This window comes from Saimiri boliviensis, chromosome 16, assembly GCF_048565385.1.
Source record: "Saimiri boliviensis isolate mSaiBol1 chromosome 16, mSaiBol1.pri, whole genome shotgun sequence".
Classification (NCBI taxonomy): Eukaryota; Metazoa; Chordata; class Mammalia; order Primates; family Cebidae; genus Saimiri; species Saimiri boliviensis.
In genome coordinates this window covers 74,010,953-74,032,410 of record NC_133464.1, presented here as the reverse complement: position 1 = coordinate 74,032,410, position 21,458 = coordinate 74,010,953, and the positions used below count along the sequence as shown (strand labels likewise).

Below are 21,458 nucleotides of genomic sequence, written 5' to 3'. Positions count from 1 at the left end.
AGGAGTGTTACCAAGTTTAGAGTTTATCCAGAATAACAAATTGCAATGAAATCCAGTAGTTTAACAATTGTTCAGTTTGATTTAAATAATGAACATTGAATTATTGCATATGATCCTAATAATCTAAGATTTCAAATTAAGATATCTAAAGACTCACTTTACACCTAAAAAAATACACAAAAGGCACTTAAATTGCTAGTATTTATAAACCTTAGTGCTCTTAGAAGACATGTTTCCAAGTCAGCATTTTGTATTTCAAAACTTTTATTCAGGAAAATTTATTTACTTTATGTAAATAAAAGTCATTGCAGTTAAAAAAGCTCAGCTATGATATTTATTTTACACAAATTCACTTAAGGCTGATTCTTGAGTAGTAGGCATCATTGTGGACTCTTATAGTGGCAGTACCTTTTAGAATTTTTAGAAGACCTGGAGGAAAAGGAACACATTAACTGCAAGTAGAGTATTGCAAAGATGCATTCAGATTTATAGGATGTCTCAATGGGTTTGTCCTTTTCTTTAGTATGTTCACAGTGTTTTGACACATCTTTTCAAATAACAAATTTTTAATTTAGCTTTGTTTTTGATTTAGGTTTTTCAGCTTTGCTACATCATTTTCTTTGCTTTTTAAGATGTTTTCTTATGTGTTTTTAAGTATTTTTATTTGATTTTCTTACATTTGAACCTTCAAAATCTTCTACCGTCCTGCTGATAAAACTTTAACAAATTTTTTAAAATTATGGTTTACTATATCCAGATGTTCATTTCTTACCCACAAAAATAATTATTTCTTCATTTTACTCTTCATAGAGCTTTTATAAATGTCCCTTCTCTATTTCTTTCTTAAATCTCTACTTCTGACTTTGTAGCAAGTGATTAAGTGCATTTCATAGTCTGTATTAGGATCCTGGATCTGCTGCTTGCTTATATGTGACCTTAGTCTTTTTGCTTAACCTCATTTATTTTCAGTTTCTTTTCTCTGAGGACAGTGAAGCCTCATGTAGTTCTTCATAGGATTGTTAGAGATTTGTTTAAATAATGAAGGTCAGCTGTTTCTACTTATTATAAATAATAAATGCTTTAGTTGCTAATAAGAAACTCATTACAAGTGAATAAATATTTTCATAATCTTGGGATGATAGTTTCATTCAGCAGTTAACCTCCTTAACACTAAGGCATTAAAACTTACAGTAAAGGTTATAAAACAAACTCACTGTAGAAAGCATAGGCCCACTACAACATCCATAGTAAATATTTTTACTGCTTCCGGCAATGAAATCAGAGAGCTAAATGATACATAGAAAGGGGCATTGTGTTTTTGGCTGTGAAAGATGTGCACTCAGGCTTCACGTAACAGAGCCTGATTGTTAGAATTACATATAGTAATTGTTAATTCCTTTCAAAGCAGACTCCCCACCCCCTCCATAGCCCCCAATGAGTTCATCTCTTCGATTGACACATTGATGGTATTTGGTTATACCAGACTGCTAAAACAGTTACAATTGGTAGGAGATTCATCTAAAAAAATTATTCAGTACTCTCAATTCAAGTGTATACCCTTTCTTCTACAGATTTATTCAAAGGCCCATAGGCACAAACCTCATTATCTGCTTCTATTGGTTCAGTCAGTAAGTATCCCTATTATTGCTATTCTAACTTTTTGTTTTTATATGATTTATTTCTAGACAACCTTTTCTGAGTTACTAATCACTAGTCTACAAGATTCACAGTAGTGATGGACTCAAGTCAATTGGGCTTATAATAATGAACAAAAAGAAGTTTTACAGTAAGACAATGGTATGGCAAAAATGATGTTTGAGTTGGTTTCAGTATATCTCCAAGTAGTATCTAATAGAGTGCATGATCCACAATAAATTTGATTTTGTTGGAAACATAAAACTTAAGCTTGCTGAATACCTTTAGAGGTATTCGATCAGGTGACTTTTTTTTTTTTCCCAAACCGGAAGCTGGGATGGTTAGAGAACTGATAATTGCTAACCTTAACTGAATGCTAACTGTATGTCTCCCATTGTGCCTAAATACTTAAAACTCAATTATCTCATTTAATGCTCTCAACAGTTCTATTAGGAACTTTTTTTAGGTTTGGAGGTACACGTGAAGGTTTGTTACATAGGTAAACTCATGTCATGGGGGTTTGCTGTACAGATTATTTTATCACTCAGGTATTAAGCCCAGTACCCAATAAATACCTTTTTTGCTTCTCTCCCTCCTCCCACCCTCCACCATTACGTAGAGCCCAGTATCTGTTGTTTTCTTCTTTGTGTTAGTAAGTTCTTACTATTTAGCTCCCACTTACCAGTGAGAACATGTGGTATTTAGTTTTCTGTTCCTGCATGACTTTGCTAAGGATAATTAGCGTCCAGCTCCATCCATGTTCCCGCAAGAGACATGGTATCATTCCTTTTTATGGGTGCATAGTATTCCATCTTGTATATATCCCACATTTCCTTTATCCAGTCTGTTATCGATGGGTATTGATGTTGAGTCCATGCCAATACTATTGTGAATAACGCTGTGGTGAACATATACATGCATGTGTTTTCATGGTAGAATAATTTATATTCCTCTGGGTGTATACCTCGTAATGAGATTGCCGGGTTGAAAAGTAGTTTTCTTTTAGCTGTCTGAGGAATTGCCATAGTGCTTTCCACAATGATAGAACTAATTTACACTCCCACCAATAGAACTAATTTATACTCCCACCAATAGCAAATAAGTGTTCCCTTTTCTTTGCAACCTCACCAGCACTTGTTATTTTTACTATTTTTAGTAATAGCCATTCTGACTCATGTGAGATGGTATCTTATTGTGGTTTTGATTTGCATTTGTATGATGATAAGTTTTACTGAGTTTTTTTTTTTCACAAGCTTGTTGGCAGCTTGTGTTTTTATCTCCTCCTCCTCCTCCTCCTCCTCCTCCTCCTCCTCCTCCTCCTCCTCCTCCTCCTCCTCCTCCTCCTCCTCCTTCCTCCTCCTTCTCCTCATTCTTCTTCCTCTTCCTCTTCCTCTTCCTCTTCCTCTTCCTCTTCTTTTCTTCTTCCTCTTCTTTCTTCTTCTTCTTTTTTTTTGAGACAGAGTTTTGCTGTTGTTGCCCTGGCTGGAGTACAATGGCACGATCTCAGCTCACTGTAACTTCTGCCTCGTGGGTTCAAGTGATTCTCCTGCCGCAGCCTCCTGAGTAGCTGGGATTACAGGCATGTGCCACCATGCCCGGCTAATTTTGTATATTTAGTAGAGACTGGGTATCTCCATGTTGGTAAGGCTGGTCTCAAACTCCCAACCTCAGGTGATTTGCATGCCTTGGCCTCCCAAAGTGCTGGGATTACAGGCATGACCCACTGCGCCTGTCCTCACATGTCTTCTTTTGAAAAATGTCTGTTCATGTCCTTAGCCTACTTTTTAATGTAACTTTTTGTTACAAAACAAAAACAACCCCGTTTTGTTTTTAAAGTCTTTTAAAATTAATGATTTTTAATTTTAGAAGACTTTTCTTCTAAAATTAATGATTTTTAATTTTAAAAGACTTTAAAAGTCTTCTTTGGGAGACCAAGATGGGATGATCACTTGAGTCCAGGAGTTTGAGACCAGCCTGTTTAATAGAGTGAGAGCTTGTCTTTTTTTTTTAAAGCAAAGAAATGCCTTCATTAAAGACACACAGCTACTGAGTGGTGCAGCTAGAATCTGAATCCAGCAAGTTTGAATTCAGAGCCAATCTCTTAATCACTATTGTAGCTATTTTCATTAGTAAACCAGAAATAGTAGAAGGAGTTGAAGTTGTTTCATATGAAAAGTGAAACTAGCCTTTAACTAGAGAGAATATCTAGGTCAGTCAGAAGGCAGAATTTCACAGATGCAAACAATGTAGTGTTTATACATTTTTGCTCTGTTATACTGAAAAATGAATGCATAATGTAATATTTCAAAATTTGAGACAAGTATTTCTAAAAATTATTTTACAAGACTTTAAAAATATTCTTTTTTTACTAAATTAAAAAAATTGTGGTAGGTGTATATATATTTATGGGGTACATGAGATGTTTTGATGCATGCAATGTGAGATAAAGACATCATGAAAAATGGGGTATCCATTTCCGCACGCTTTTATTCATTTAAGTCGCAAACAATCCAGGTATACTCTTTGTTATTTTGAAATGTACAGTTAAGTTATTATTGACTATAGTCACTCTGTTGTACTATCAAATAGTAGGTTTTATTGATTCTTTCTGACTATATTTTTGGTACCCATTAACCAGCCCCACCTACCCTCTACCCTTCCCAGCCTCTGTTATCTATCCTTCCACTCTCTATGTCCTTGAGTTCAATTGTTTTGAGTTTTAGATCCTACAAATGGGTGAGAACATGCGATGTTTGTCTTTCTGTGCCTGGCTTGTTATTTCATTTAACACAACAGTCTCCAACTCCATCCATGTTGTTGTAAATGACTGGATCTCATTCTTTTTATGGTTTGAATAGTCAGTCTTCCATTGTGTATATGTACCACATTTTGTTTACCCATTCATTTGTTGTTAGACACAAGTTGCTTCCAAATCTTAGCTTTTTAAAACAGTGCCACAACAAACATAAAAGTGCAGATATCTCTTTGATATTCTGATTTCCTTTCTTTTGGGTATATGCTTAGCAGTAGGATTGCTGGATCTTGTGTTAGCTCAATTTTTAATTTTTTGAGGAATATCCGAACTGTTCTCCACTATGCAGAAATTTACATTCCCACCCATAGTGTAGAACTGTTCCATTTCTTCACATTTTTTTCAGTGTTTGTTATGCCTGTATTTTGAATATAAACCATTTTTAACTGGGGTTAGATGATATCTTGTTGTAGTTTTTATTTGAATTTCCCTGATGATCAATGATATTGAACATCTTTCATAATGCCCTTTTGCCATTTGTATGTCTTCTTTTGAGAAATTTGTGTTTAAATCTTTTGCCCATCTTTGGATCAGATTGTTAGATTTTTTTTTTCCTATAGAGCTATTTGATCTACGTATGTATTCTTGTTATTAATTTGTTGTCAAATAGGTAGTTTGTGAATATTTTCTCCTATTCTGTGGGTTGTCTCTTCACTTTGTTGATTGTTTCCTTTGCTGCACAGAAGCTATTTAACTTGATGTGATCCCATTTGTTCATGTTTGCTTTGGTTGCCTGTGCTTATGGGGTCTTGCTGGAGAAATTTTTGCCCAGACCAATGTCCTGGAGATTTCCCTCAATGTGTTTTTATAGCAGTTTCATGGTTTAAGGTCTGAGATCTAAGTCTTTAACCACTTTGATTTGATTTTTGTGTGTCATGAGAGATAGGGATCTAGTTTCATTCTTCTGCATATGGATATCTAGTTTTAGTACCATTTATTGAAGAGATTGTTTTTTCCCCAGTGTATATTCTTGGCACCTTTGTGAAAAATGGGTTCACTGTAGGTGTGTGGATTTGTTTCTGGGTTCTCTATTCTATTCCATTGGTCTCTGTGTCTGTTTTTATGCCAGTACCATGCTGCTTTGGTTGCTATAGCTCTGTAATATAATTTGAAGTGAGGTAATGTGATTTCTCCAGTTTTATTCTTTTTGCTTATCATTGCTTTGGCTATTCTAGGGTTTTGTGGTTCCATATAAATTTGAGCATTGTTTTCTCTATTTTTCTGAATGATGCCATTGGCATTTTGATGGTGATTGCATTGAATCTATAGATTGCTTTGGATAGTATGGATATTGTAACAATATTGATTCTTTCGATCCATGAACATGGAATATTTTTTCATTTTTGGGTGTCCTCTTCAATTTATTTTATCAGTGTTTTGTAGTTTTCATTATAGAGATCTTTCACTTCTTGGAGTACATTAATTCCTAGATATTTAATTTTATGTATGGTGATTGTAAATGGGATACCTTTTAAATTTCATTTTCACATTGCTTGCTGTTGGCTACTAATTTTTGTGTGTTGATTGTTTATCTTGTAACTTTACTGAATTTGCTTATCATTCTAATAGTTTTCTTGTGGAGTCTTTAGTTTTTTTTCAGGTATAAGATTATATTATCTGCAAACAAGGATAATTTGACTTCTTCCTTTCCAATTTGGATACCTTTTATATCTTTCTGTTATATAGTTATTCTAGCTGAGACTTCCAGGACTATGTTGAATAACAGTGGTAACAGTGGGTATCCTTCTCATGTTTCAGATTTTAGAGGAAGAGCTTTCAGTTTATCCTCATTCATTATGTTACTAGCTGTATGTTTGTCTATATGGTTTTTTTATGTTATGGTATGCTTTCTGTGTCCTTCCTTTTTTGAGAGTTTTTATCATGAAGTGATGTTAAATTTTATCAAATGCTTCTTTAGCGTCACTTGAAATGATCTTCTGGTTTTTATTCTTCATTGTATTGATATGTTGTATCAGATTGATTGATTTGCATATGTTGAACCATCCTTGCATCCCAGGGCTATTAAATCCCACTTGATCATGATGAATGATATTTCTTTTTTTACTCTTTTTTTTTTTTTTTTTCCTTTTTTTTTTTTTATTGCATTTTAGGTTTTGGGGTACATGTGATGAACATGCAAGATTGTTGCATAGGTACACACATGGCAGTGTGCTTTGCTGCCTTCCATCCCCTCACCTGTATCTGTCATTTCTCCCCATGCTATCTCTTCCCACCTCCTCACCCCCCCGCCCCTCCCCCATTCCCCCCAACAGACCCCCGTGTGTAGTGCTCCCCTCCCTGTGTCCATGTGTTCTCATTGTTCAACACCCACCTATGAGTGAGAATTATCATGTATTGTTGAGTTTTGTTTGCTAGGTTTTTGTTGAGAATTTTTGCATCAATATTCATCAGAGGTATTGGCCTGTAGTTTTCTTTTTTTTTTTTTTTTTTGATGTGTCTGACTGTTTTTGGTATCAGGTTAATACTGGCCTCGTAGAGTGAGTTTGTAAGTATTCTTTCCTCCTCTATTTGGAAGTATGCCCTCCTCCTCTGTTTTTCAGAATGGTTTGGGTAGGATTTATATAAGTTCTTTAAATGTTTGGTTAGAATTTAGCAGTGAAGCTATCAGGTCCTGGGCTTTTCTTTACTGGGAGACTTTTTATTACAACTTCAGTCTTGTAACTTGTTATTAGTCTGTTCAGGTTTTGGATTTCTTCCTGGTTCAGTCTTGATAGTTATATGTGTGTAGCAATTAATCCATTTCTTCTAGATTTTCCAATTAATTCTCATGTAGTTGCTCATAAAAGCGGTAAATGATCCTTTGAATTTTTGCAGTATCAGTTGTAATGTCTCTCTTTTTTTATTTCTGATTTTATTTATTTGGATTCTGTCTCTTTGTCTAGCTAAAGATTTGTCAATTTTATTTAGCTTTCCATAAAACAAACTTTTTGTTGTATTGATCTTTTGTATTGTTTTCTTCATTTCAAGTTTATTTCTGCTCTGATCTTTATTATTTCTTTTCTTCTGCTAATTTTAGATTTGGTCTGCTCTTGAGCTTTTAGTTCTTTAAGATGTAGGGTTTGATCGTCTATTTGATATTTTTCTTCTTTTTTGATGTTGGCACTTTTAAACATCCCTCTTAGTACCGCTTTTGCTGTATCCTATTTGTTTTGGTGTGTTGTGTTTCTATTGTTATTTATTTCAAGAAAATGTTCAATTTCCGTCTTAATTTCTTCATTGACCCATTTATCATTCAGGAGCATATGGTTTAATTTCCTTGTATTTGTATAGTTTCTGAAATTTCTCTTTATATTTCTAGTTTTATTCCATTGTTTTCAGAGAAGTTGCTTTATGTTATTTTGTTTTTTTGGAATGTTTCAAGATTTGTTTTGTGACCTAACATATGGTCTGTCTTTTCAAATGATCCATGTGCTGAGACAAAGAATGTATATTCTCTACCTTTTGGATGAAATGTTCTGTAAATATCTATTAGCTCAATTTGATCTGTGGCGAAGATTAATTCTGATGTTTCTTAGTTTATTTTCTGTCTAGAAGATGTGTCCAGTGCTGAAAGTGAGGTTTTGAAGTCTCCCGCTTTTATGGTATTAGAGGCTATCTCTCTCTTTCACTGTAATAATGTTTCCTTTATATATCTGGGTGCTCCAGTATTGGATGCATCTATATTGCAACTGTTATATCATCTTACTTAATTGGCCCCCTTATCTTTATATAGTGACATTTTTTTTGTCTCTTTTTATAGTTTTTGTCTTGAAATCTCTTTTGTCTGATATAAGTATAGTGATTTCTGCTCTTTTTTGGTTTTCTTTGGCATGGGATATCTTTTTCCATCTTGTTTATTTTCAGTTTTTGTGTGTCTTTTTAGGTGAAGTGTTTTTCTTTTAGGCAGTAGATCAATGGGTCTTGTTTTTTCATCCATTATAGCCAGTCTATGTCTTTTGATTGGAGAGTTTAGTGTATTTACATTCAGTGTTGTTATTAAGTAGGGACTTAGTCTTGCCATTTTGTTTTTTGTTTTCTGGTTGTTTTGTGGTCTTCCCTTCTTTATTGCATTCCTGTCTTCCTCTAGTGAAGCTGATTTTCTCTGGTGATTTAGTTTCTTGATTTTTATTTTTTGTGTATCCGTTTTATGTTTTTTGGTTTGAAGTTACCATGAGCCTTGCAAAAAATATCTTATCACTCATTGTTTTAGTCTGATAACATAACACTATTTGCATAAGCCACTTGCCTTAACTTCATTTCCTTACTTTTAAACTTTTTTGTTGTTCTTGTTTATATCTGATTACACTGCCTATGTCTTGAAAAGTTGTCATAGTTACTATTTTTGATTGGTTCATCATTTAGTGTTTCTACTTAGGATAGGAGTGGTTTACAAACTACAGTAACAGTGTTATAATATTCTGTATTTTTCTGTATGCTAATATTGACAGTTTTGTATTTTCAGGTGATCATTTCTTACTCATTAAGGTCCTTTTTTTCTGATAGAAGTACTCTCTTTAACCTCTCTTGTAGGACAGGTCAGATGTTGATGAAATCCCTTAGCTTTTTTTTTGTTTGGGAAAGTCTTTATTTCTTCTTCATGTTTGAAGGGTATTTTCACTGGATATAGTATTCTAGGGCAAAAGGTTTTTTTTTTCCCCCTCAGCAATTTAAATATGTCATGCCACCATCTCCTGGCATGTAAGTTTTTCACTGAAAAGTCTGCTGCCAGATGTATTGGAGCTCCTTTGTATGTTTTTGTTTCTTTTCTCTTGCAGCTTTTAGGACTTTTACTTTATCCTTGACGTTTGGGAATTTGATTATTAAATGTCTTGAGATAATCTTCTTTGGGTTAAATCTGTTTGGTGTTCTATAACCTTCTTGTACTTGGATATTTTCTCCAGGTTTGGGTACTTCTCTGTTCTTTGAAGGTTTACTCAAAATAAACTTTCTACCCCTATCTGTTTCTCTGCCTCCTCTTTAAGGTCAATACCTCTTAGATTTGCCCTTTTGAGGTTATTCTATAGATTGTGTAGGCATGCCTCATTGGTTTTTAGTCTTTTTTCTTTTGTCTCCTCTGTGTATTTTCAAATAGCCTTTCTTCAAGCTCATTAATTCTTTCCTCTGTTTGATCCAGTCTGCTCTTAAAGACTTGTTATTTTCTTAAGTATGCCAACTGCATTTTTTGAGCTCCAGAATTTCCACTTGAATTTAAAAATTATTTCAATATCTTTGTTAAATTTATCTGATAGAATTCTAAATCCCTTCTCTGTGTTATCTTGAATTTCTTTTAGTTTCCTAACACAGTTATTTTGAATTCTCTGTGTGAAAGGTCACATATCTTTGTTTTTCCGGGATTGATTCTTGGTGCCTTATTTAGTTCATTTGGTGAGGTCATGTTTTCTCGATGGTGTTAATCCAAGTAGATATTCTTTGGTGTCTGGGCATTGAAAAGTTGGATATTTATTGTAGTTTTCATTGCCTGAGCTTATTTATAGCCATCCTTCTTGGGAAGGCTTTCCAGTGACATTGTGATTCTTACAGACTTCTAGAGGTACTGTCTTGATGGCCTTGGATAAGATCTGGGATAATTCTCTAGATTACCAGGCAGAGTCTCTTGTTCTCTTCCCTGACTTTTTCCCAAGGACACAGAGTCTCTCTCTCTCTCTCTCTGCTCTGAGACACCTCAAGTTGAGGGTGGTATGACACAAGCACCCCTGTGACCACCACTGCTGTCACTGTGCTGGATCAGACCTTAAGCAAACACAGTGCTGGGTCTTGTCCAAGGCGTGCCTTAACTACTACTTGGCTGCAGCCTATGTTCGCACAAGGACTGGGGCTCTACAGTTAGCAGGTGGCAAAGCCAGCTGGGCATATGTCCTTCTCTTCAGGATGGCAAAGTCCCACTGGCCACCAGCAGGTCCAGAGATGCCATCCAAAAGTCAGGGATTAGAGTGAAAAACCTTAGAAATTTACCTTGTGTTCTGTTGTATTATGGCTGAGCTGGCACTCAAACTGCAAGATGCAGTCCTTTCCACTTTTTCACCTTTCCAAAGGTGGAGGAGCCTCATTCCATAGCCAACACCACTCCTGGCTATGAGAAGTACTACCAAAGTACCACTGTTGTTCCTTTAAGGTTGAAGGGCTCTTATATCAACTTGTGGTGAATGCTGCCTGGCCTGGGACTCACCCTTCAAGTCAGTGGGCTTTGGTCCAGGGCAGGTCTAGAAATGCTGTCCAAGAGTCAAGTCCTGGAATTGGGAACCCCAAGAATGTACTTGGTGCTCTATTCCACTGTGGTGGGTGTTGGCACCTAAGATGCAAGACAGTCCCTTTACTTCTTTCTGTTTTTATCAAGCACAGGGAGTTTTGCATCGTAGCCACCACAGCTGGTAATGTGCATAGTCTCACCTGAAGCCAACAAGTCTCAGAAGCTCACCACAGCCCTGGACATAGTACCTGGGTATCACTGCTAGTTATTTAGGACCCAAGGGCTCTTCAGTTAGCAGATGATGAATGCTGCCAGGCCTGGATCCTTTCCTTCAAGGCAGTGGGCTTTCTTCTCACCCCAGATGTATCTAGAAATGTCGCAGAGGTAGAGCCTGGAACAAGGGCCTCATGACCTCAAGGTGCCCTGTCCTTCTGTGGTAGAGCTGGTAAACAAGATGCAAGACAGACTCCTCCCTACTCTTCCCTCTCCTCTTCTCAAGTGGAAAGAAGGGGTTTCTTTGGGAGCCACAAGCTGTGCAACCTGGGGTTATGGAAGGGGTGATGTCAGCATTTCCTTGGCTGCCCCAGCTAGTATCTAAGTATATCCTATGGCACTTGAGTCCACTGTCTCTAGGTCTAGTTCAATACTAGGACTCACCTATGAGTTGCAGTCCTTATGGCCTAGACCGTCTTTCAGGTTTACTTAGACACCAAGAGCACTGTGGCCTTTGGTGGTTAGGTTGCAGGCACTCACATTCAGACCACTGCTATCAGTGATTCCCCTCTGGCTAGGGTTGGTTGAGATGACTTTTCCATGGGTGGACATCAGCTTAGTTTGGTCAGGTTTCTCTTTTTGCTCTAACAAGACAGCACTGAGTTCAGTGCCTCACAGTTTCTCTGTTCTCCCTTCACCAAAACCCAGAGATGCTCTTGGCACCAAGCCATGCTGCTGGGGTCAGGGAGGGGTGGCGTCGGAGACTCAGAACTCTTTTTCCATCTTTTCAGTGCCTCTTCCAGTGATACGAGGTTAAAACCAGGTACTGTGAGTGCTTACCTGATTTTTGGTTCTTATGAAGATGTTTTTTTCTGTGTAGATGTTTAACTTTGTGTCCTTGTGGTTGTGGTAGGGGTAGGGGGACGATCTGTGGAGCTTTCTATTCTGCCGTCTTGCTTTACCTCCCTCCTAAAAAATATTTTTAAATGAAATTATAATGTTTGCATGAACTTGCATGAACACAGACTTCTTGTGTTTGGATCCTGGATCCCTTACCAGTTTTGTAACATTCTTCAACATACTTAAAATTCTGTGTCTATGATTCCTTATCTGTAAAATGAAGACAATAGTAGCTTCATAACAGATTTTAAATACTTAGAACAGTACTAAATGCTATGTAAGGTTAGGTGGTGGTATTACTACTGTTTATCCTATTTACATTATACTCTGTGGTCATCTGTAAATATTTGTGAAAACCTTTCATTGATAGGAAATTAATTCTACTTGTTGATATTTTATGTCTTCCTTCATGCTTTATATAACTTATAGCCACCTTCAGTGTTTTTTGGAATAAAGTAGTGTATGTATGCATACATACATGTACATCTTTGTTTCTAGAATTTAGCGCTTAGTGTGTAGTCTTTATATTAGATGTTTATGTATTCTAGTTCCCAGAACAGTAAGTTCTAGACCTTAATAAATGAATTATTTATTGAATGAACAAGGGAATTAATGACTTCAATTGTGAGGCATTTTATGTGATTATTATTTTACTCCTAAATCTTATCATTTTCTAGACCAAAAGGATATTCACTTTGACTATTCCTTTTAAGAATAATGCTTATAAGTGAATATAATAGTTCCTATGTGATTTGATCAACAGAGAGTAAAGAGTCTTATTATTTCATTCTGTGTATATCTGTATTTAAAATACCAAATGGGAGGGACAGTAATACTTTGGACTCATTTTCCATAATGCTGAAGTCAAATGTGTTACTGTTAAATCAGCTTTCTTTACCCAATTCACATTTGTGCTTTAAAAAAAAAAAAGCATTACAAGACCATGTATATTTCTGTTCAACTTATTTTTTAACATTCATTTGACTATTTCAACATTTATTGTAAATTGTATCAGTTCCATATTTCTTTATCTTATATATATGGTAATTAGGCCCCAGTTACATCTCTTTATCTGTAAGACTGCTAATATCAAAAAAGAAAATGAATTTCATGCCTTAAAATTTATCCTTAGTAAATTCTGTGTTTTCTGTTGGTAATCACTTTTAAAGGCCAAACCTTCTTTTTAGGATATTTTTCTGAGTCGCACCCAGGAATCACTTGCTGAAGTTTGCTCTATTTTACTAGCTTTGAAACCATCCTTTTCCATTTATGTGAAAATTAGATTTCTCTTTGGCAGTGTCAATGCTTACAATGCCTTTCACTTATCTGTAGCTCTTATGCTTTTGATCAAAATTAATTTTATAGCAGAAGACTTGAAATTTTTTTAGAGTAGTAGCTGCTCTCTCCTGATAATCAAATTCTCGCTATTATTTTATTCTACTCTTATCAGTAACCTCCCACGTTAACACTGTTGTTTCTTTCTGTTTACTTTCAGCTGGTTGGTGGAGAATTTGACTTGGAGATGAACTTTATTATCCAGGATGCTGAGAGTATAACATGCATGACGGAGCTTTTGGAGCACTGTGATGTAACATGTCAAGCAGAAATATGGAGCATGTTTACAGCCATTCTACGAAAAAGTGTTCGGAATTTACAGACTAGCACAGAAGTTGGGCTAATTGAACAAGTATTGCTGAAAATGAGTGCTGTAGATGACATGATAGCAGGTATGGGGTTATCTGACAGGAAAGTATAACTTAAATGTTTATAAAGTTTCATATACTCTTTATATTCTATAGGTAATGTAGATTTGTTGACATTATTTTGATTTAAAATAAATGGAAATGTATGGAAATTTTACTTTTTATATTAATGGAAAACCTGAAGAGTGGAAGAAGAAAAGCGTAATTATTATAGTAGACAAACATAATTATTATAGTAGAAAAACGTAATTACTGATGTTGCTTTTCTAAATTTTAGAAAATTTCAGTACCATGGAGTACTATGAAATCTATCAGAAAAATAAACAACATCTTTTCTTTGCCAAGCTGGAGTGCAGTGGTGTGATCTTGGCTCACTGCAACCTCCGCCTTCCAGATTCAGGTGATTCTCCTGCCTCAGCCTCCTGAGTAGCTGGGGCTACAGACATGTGGCACCACACCCAGCTAATTTTTCTGTATTTTTAGTGGAGACGGGGTTTCACTGAGTTGGCCAGGATGGTCTCCATCTCTTGACCTCATGATCTGCCTGCCTTGACCTCCCGAAGTGCTGGGATTACAGGCATGAGCCACCGCACCTGGCCCAACAGCATCTTTTTATGTAATATTTTATTAAGCTTTTACATAATTAAAATACCACAATAGGTATTACAGTTCTGTGTAATGAGCATTTTAGCAAATTATCCAACTTGTGTGCTCCTCAGTCTGGCACATATGCAGTTACGACAGGAGGTACTAAAAGCCTGATAAGCATGGTGTATCTTTTGGACATGTCCAGTTCGGAAGAAACTTTTGTATTAAAATAAACTAATAGATTATGAACTAGACCATAAAATTCACCAGGAACTTAAAGATAAAAATACCAGTTTTTGTGCTTGTTTGGGTTATTTCAGACAATAACTTTGAAATCTATAATTTTTGACCACCAAGTCTTCACCTCCTTGCACACTCATTCTCCTGTGTGGCTAGTTGCATTTCAGAAAAGTGTCTCAAATATTGTTCCAGGGCAAGTAACGTTCCAGAAAATAAGATTAAAGTTTGAAATGTTTATTTTTTGTAAACCATGAATCTTCACCCTAAGTATATTCTGACATAAAAGCATTTTCATAATTATAAAAGTGCTGATATTACTCTCCATAGTATTATATCCCATTCTGGGAAGTAGTTCAGATACCAGAGAATATGCTTCAGCATTTTGACTCATGCATTTAATTAATTTTAAAATTAACAGAACAAGCCATTAAACAAGAAAGAAGGGAATGAAAAATGGGTTAAAAATGTAAAATTGCAAAAAGAATGTTTTTGAAATTAAATACTTACAAAAATTTGATTTTCTTAGAAAATATATTAAAAATCATCTAATTACTTCAGGGTAGCATATATCTTTTTTTTTGAAGAATGATTTAGCATATTAGATACTGATGGCTAACTTGATGAAAAATGAGATTAAAACTTCTATTTCTTAAAATAAGATATGTTAGTAAGATATTTTAATAGTAGCATTTCTTTCTAATAAGATATATTAATAGTAGCATTTCTATAAATTCTAGAGTTATTAGGAATTTATTTATATAAACTTATGTGTACATATGTTGTACAGAACATCATATTATCTTTCAGTTCTTGTATCTGAGCTTAAGCTCTTAATTTTTTTTTTTTTTTGGTACATTGATTGCTACTCTATGGAGTGCAGTTTAGAGAGTGAGCTAATATTACATGCATAGTAACGTACTGGTACATAATTCATCAGCACTGAGATGTAAAAGTGACAGTGAGGGTGATTGTACCACAGAAGTTCTATATTGACATTGGTTTTATACAAAGCTCCTTAATTCTCTTATCTTTCTCTCAATAATAATATTAATAACACAAAATGTTCACTTTTTGTAATTTCTAGCATTTCCCTTCAAAAGAGGTTGATGATAGAAGGATATGAGAAAAGAGAATAATGTCAGAAAAATACCTCTGTCTTGCTTTTTAAATAGAGAAATTAAAATTTAAATATTATACTAAGGAAGAACTGGTAGCTACCAAAACACTACTAACTGTTCATATCTGAATGTATTGTGGTATGTTAAGTTCAACAGAGTACTTTTTATTTAATAATATAGTAAAAGTATCACTAGAAGGTGGCTAAATTAAATATTTATAGCAAATTGTAAGAAAAATTTTTGATCTTGGTATTTTTTAAAATAATTATTTCTAATTACTTTCAATCTTGTTCTCCAGAAAAGAAGACCTTCTATAATAGAATTAAACTGAGCTGCTTGGTTGTGTTACATATACAATATATAAGTAATTAGTATTTTTTTCTCTTTAAAAATAATTTCTAATTACTTCTAATCTTGTTCTCCAGAAAAGACCTTCTGTAATAGAATTAAACTGAGCTGCTTGGTTGTGTTACATATACAATATACAATGAATTTTTTAAAAATTTCTAATTAAATACAAATTTAATAGGTTACTTTTTGTGACATACATAGGAGATAAGATAAAGATGAAATCTTGTATAACCTGAAAAAATTTAAAGGTTGCCAATATTTTTAAAGTATTTTTTAAAAGTATTTTATGTAAACCTTTAAGAAATCTGTAAAGGTTGCCATTGCAGCTAATTGCTTAAAAATAATTCATATTACAGCAACATGAAATGGACTAAGAAAAAAATACTTGCTGTTAGCTTAGGGTTCTTATGGTACTTGAATTTTTTTTAGAAACATACTCTTGACTTAACATGTACTAATATTTTCATACATTTTTGTTGCTTAAGATGATGACATGATTTATTTCATTAAAAAATCATTCTGAAAGTGTCATATCCACGATCACAATTTTATCATAGACATTACTTGCTTATTGTATATTAAGTAAAATAAGTTAATTATTAGTTGATGAAAATAAACATACTGTTTCAATTTTGAAATATACAAATGACAATTTTTTTTTAAAGTCTCAAATTCATTATTAATCTGTGATATGGTATTGAATAATATACATTATATATCAATACTATTATTTCATCTTACCCTAATCTAACCTATTGTTGATTATAAGCTTTTAGAATATGGATGTGTATTGCTTTATAATAACCTTTGTAGTATGTTTCATTCTTAAGTGCTTTAGAAATTGAGAAAATAAAGTATAAATATTTAGATGTTCAATTTCTTGCAAAGAACAAGGACAGAACAGGTATTTATCACAATGTGTAGAGAAAGCAATCAGAAACAAGAGATTAAATTTATAATTTTTCTCATTATCAGGTATGCTGGTGTGTATGTATATGCATATAAACACTCAAACTAGCATGATAGATACCACTAGTAATACATTTAAATTACAATTCTACTTAATAGACTAATATGTCTTTAAAGTGTCTGGGTTTGAATGCTGATTCTACCATTTGCTAGGTCTGTGTTCTTGGGCAATGTGAATAAATTATCTGTGCCACAAGTTACAAATTTTGAAAGGGGATAATAATGGTACTTACGTCATGGGCTTGTTAAGAAGATTTGTGAGGTTAGTTTCTGTAAACCACTGGGAATAATGCCTCACCTGGAGTAAATGCTAAAAATTGCTAATGGGCCAAGGAACATACCAAGAATATATTAAGAAGAGAGAATTCTGAAAGACAGTATGGTCAGCTGTTAATTTTTCATTTGACAATAACCAGTTTGCAATTTTAAATCTTTTCACATTTGCATATTTTTACCTACCTTTACCAGCAGGCCATGTGTGGGGTGTGTGTTTTTGTGTGCGTATATGTGTGTGTTCTGGGAATATATAAACTCTATTTTACATGTCTGCTCAGAGGCCTTAATTGCAGTAGTAATTTAATGGAGGAAAATCATATAATTCAAATAAATTCTTTTGGTTATTTAATGACTTAAAAATTGTTAATTGGAACGGCTATTCATGAGGACATTTAGCTATGTTTTATATACATATATATATATATATATATATATATATATATATGTATTTATATATATATATATGGAGGGGAAAAAAGAGAGAGAGAGATGACAATGATAACTTTATATCTTTCACAAAGTATATTACCTTGACAGATGACAGCTCATGACTAGAGTTCAGAATAACTTTATTTTCCTTTGAAGATCTTCTAGTTGATATGTTGGGGGTTCTTGCCAGCTACAGCATCACTGTCAAGGAGTTGAAGCTTTTGTTCAGCATGCTTCGTGGAGAAAGTGGAATCTGGGTAAGCTGTGGTCAGAGGGAAAGGTATTCAGTATCAGTCCATTAATACTTAATGTTCAACAGTTTGTCTCTAGAGAGCTATATACTTGAATTTATAATGGAAATTGCTTTCCTCTTAAATGATTTAGTAAATGTTTTGTAAATGATTTAAAAATAATTTTTCTCTAGTTAGAAAACAGTCCAGTGGCTAATGTGGTATATTAAGTATGATTGCTAAATTTGTACAATGACATTTCTTTCTTCTATTGTTTCCTCAGCCAAGACATGCAGTAAAATTATTATCAGTTCTTAATCAGATGCCACAGAGACATGGTCCTGATACTTTTTTCAATTTCCCTGGTTGTAGTGCTGCGGTAAGTTTTAAATACATATGCTGATTTTTATTTATTTATTTATTTATTTATTTATTTTTAGATCAACTTTAGTAAGGTTTAATTTATATATAACAAAATTTACCAGTTTAGAAAGCACAATTTGATGAGATTTGAAGTCATACAACCACTACCAATGATTTGAACAATTTCATCACTCCTCAAAATTCCCTTGTGCCAGTTGGAAGACATTCCCCTCCACTCAGCCCTTTTCTTATTACCTCTGATTTACTTTATGTTCCTATAGTTTTGCCATTTCTAGATTGTCATATAAATAAAATCATACAGTATATAGTCTCTTTTTTTTTTTTTTTTTTTTTTTGAGATGAAGCCTTGCTCTGTCACGCAGGCTGGAGTTTAGTGGTGCAATCTCATCTCACTGCAACCTCTGCCTCCTGGGTTCAAGCAGTTCTCCTGCCTTAGCCTCTTGAGTAGCTGGGATTATTAGGTGTCTGTCACTGCACGTGACTAATTTTTTTATTTTTAGTAGAGACGGGGTTTCATGATGTTGGCCAGGCTGGTCTCAAAACTCCTGATCTCCTGATCTGGCCGCCTAGGCCTCCCGACGTACTGGGAGCCTTTGTGCCCAGCCTGGTATATAGTCTTTTGCATTAGGCTTCTTTGACTTACCATGATGGTTCTGAGGTTTTCCATGTCTTAGTTTTAATTACTTTTTTATTCTCTTCTTTTTCTTTTTGAGTAGTATTGCGTTTTATGGATATACCACTCCTATCTATTCTCTAGCTGATGGACTTTTGGGTTTCTAGTTTTGGGCTATTGTAAATAAAACTGTGAACATTTGAACACAGGTCTTTCTATGGACATGTTTTCTTATCTCTTAATTAAACACCTGAGTGAGATTGCTGGGTTTTCTGGTAACTGCCTGTTTACTTTCATGAGAAACTGTCTAATTGTTTTGTATATTAGAACATTGTACATTCCCATCAGCACTATGAGGGTCTCACTTGATCTGCATCCTAGACATTTTCAGTCTTTTAAATTAGAGGCATTGAAACTGTTATGTACAGTAGTCCTGCCTTATCCATGGGGGATGTATGTTCTAAGACTGGCCTGTTGGATACCTGAAACTGTGGATGCTACTGAACTGTCTATATATATATATATATATATATATATATATATATATATATACACACTATGTTTTTTCTTTCTACATACATAATTGTGATAAAGTTCGATTTACAAACTGGGCACAGTAAGAGATTAACAACAATAACTAATAATAAAATAGAACAATTATAGCAATATACTGTAGTAAAAGGTTTGTGAGTGTTGTGTCTCCCGCCCTCCCCTCCCTCATTGTCTTTCTCTCTCAAAATATCTTACTTTATTGTACTCACCTGTTTTTAGATTGTGGTTGACCATGAGTAACTGAAACCATGAAACCACAGATAAGAGGGGATCTGCTGTAATGGTACCTCATCATAGTTTTAATTTTGCATTTTATTCATGACTGATGATGAGCATTTTTCATGTGTTTATTGGTCATTCTTATATCTTCATTTGTAATGTTTCTGTTCAAATTGTCTATTCATTTTAAAAAATTTATTATTTTATTATCCTAAGAGTTCACTATATATTTGGAATGTAAATTCATCTATTAGATAAAGGTAAAATATTTTCTTTTTTAAAAAGTCAAGAAAACTTACGTTGTTTGATAATAAAAGGTTATTTATATTGCATGATAAAACTGCCTAAACTAATTGCTTAAACATTAAAATCTGAAAGGTTAATATATGGAAAATTTTGATTCATTTGTAGGGTTTAACTTTTCATTTGAAATTGTGTGTGTATGTGTGTGTGTGTGCGCGTACCCTTACATATGTGTCTGTATGTATATGTATTTGTGTATTTTTTGAACAGCAAGCACTTGTAAATCTTTGACTACTTTGATATTATTCATTGACCACCTACAGAGTGTTTTCTGTATCTTCAGACATTATACTTGGAGTATAGATTACATTCCTTACTCTTAAAGAACTCTGATGGCTAGACCCATGCAAATATACCTTGTTACAATAATAGTTATAAATGGTTCTGTAGATTTAGGTATTCAAAACTATGGGAATACAATTGAAAAGAGAAGCCAAGCTAGGTTAAAGTCCAGAAAAGCTTTGCAGATGAGGAACCTATTAGTCTGCTATTAACGAATAATCGAGATTTTGTTGGAAGGAAGAATGATTTGGATAGAAGCAACATGATATGTAGAAAGAGGAACTGTATAAGAACAAGTGGAGTAACTGGTATATTTAGATGCCCCTTGGAATGTGGGGTTGGGTAGTAGAGGAGGATAAAATCAAAAGGGTTTGTTGGAGCCTTAGCATATGGAAAGAGTCTTGTATAACCTGAAGAAATTTAAACTTTATTCTGAATGCTGAAATTTTTTTTTTTTCTTCTGAGATAGAGTTTTGTTCTTGTTGCCCAGGCTGGAGTGCAGTGGTGTGATCTTGGCTTATTGCAACCTCTGCCTCCTGGATTCAAGTGATTTTCCTACCTCAGCCTCCTGAGTAGCTGGGATTATAGGCATGCAGCACCATGCCCAACTAATTTTGTGTTTTTAATAGAGATGGGGTTTCTTCGTGGTGGTCAGGCTGGTTTTGAACTCCCGACCTCAGGTGATCCACCTGCCTTGGCCTTCCAAAGTGCTGGGATTACAGGCATGAGCCACTGCGCCCAGCCTGAATGCCAGAGATTTTCGATAATGGAAGGTCCGTGTTGTATTTGAGAAAGGCCATTATGAGCAACATGAAGGATCTGTTTGGGGAACAGATACATTTTAAAATCATAATGGGTAATTATCTTTTATGTAGAATTTGGAAAAAGTCTAGGAAAATAAGTAAATCCATTCAGATGTTTCTTGAAGTCAGGTGAAACAATCAGCTACTTTTTCATTTATTCCATAGAATGGCTGCATTTTATTTGATTGCTATTTTCAATGGAGTCTTACATGATTCCTTTTTTGCTTATGAATGGATCTGAATCCTTTTTGGTTATAAATATCAGTTAAGTTTCTAAGCAATAAATATCATGCTTTGCCTTTCTTGGTTTCAGTGTTGTTAGGATTATGAGTATTATCTGTATTTCTTCAATGCTGATTCCATTAACCTTCTCAAGCTCAGTCATTTTGGCTTTAAATATTCAATCTCTTTAACCAAATGGATTACTACTAAAAACCTAGCATAAACCATAAAAAATTGAAACTCTGAGGCTTATGTGTAAAAGACTGTATACTGATAAAACTAGATGGGGACTTCTTGGAGTATAGTCTGAAAACCCCTGTGTAACCTAGAGATAAAATCTGATTCACTGAGTATCTGAAAGTTGAATGCTTCTATAATCAACAAATACTATTTAGGTGCACTTAGATT

At 34.3% G+C, this 21,458-nt stretch overlaps 1 protein-coding gene across 16 annotated transcripts in view; it reads left to right on the top strand.

Moving 5' to 3' along the window:
- Positions 1-21,458, top strand: part of NBEA (neurobeachin) — a 702,569-nt gene that overhangs the window by 82,046 nt on the left and 599,065 nt on the right. For 14 of the 16 annotated variants that reach the window (XM_074387836.1, XM_074387843.1, XM_074387839.1 and 11 more), the window contains exons 2-4: positions 13,264-13,495; positions 17,599-17,699; positions 17,956-18,051. In XM_074387836.1, coding sequence (XP_074243937.1) covers positions 13,264-13,495; positions 17,599-17,699; positions 17,956-18,051 — 429 coding nt within the window. Of the gene's footprint in view, positions 1-822; positions 1,629-1,671; positions 1,798-13,263; positions 13,496-17,598; positions 17,700-17,955; positions 18,052-21,458 lie in introns of those variants that run through there. The other 2 variants (XM_074387842.1, XM_074387845.1) reach the window with 2 other exon arrangements.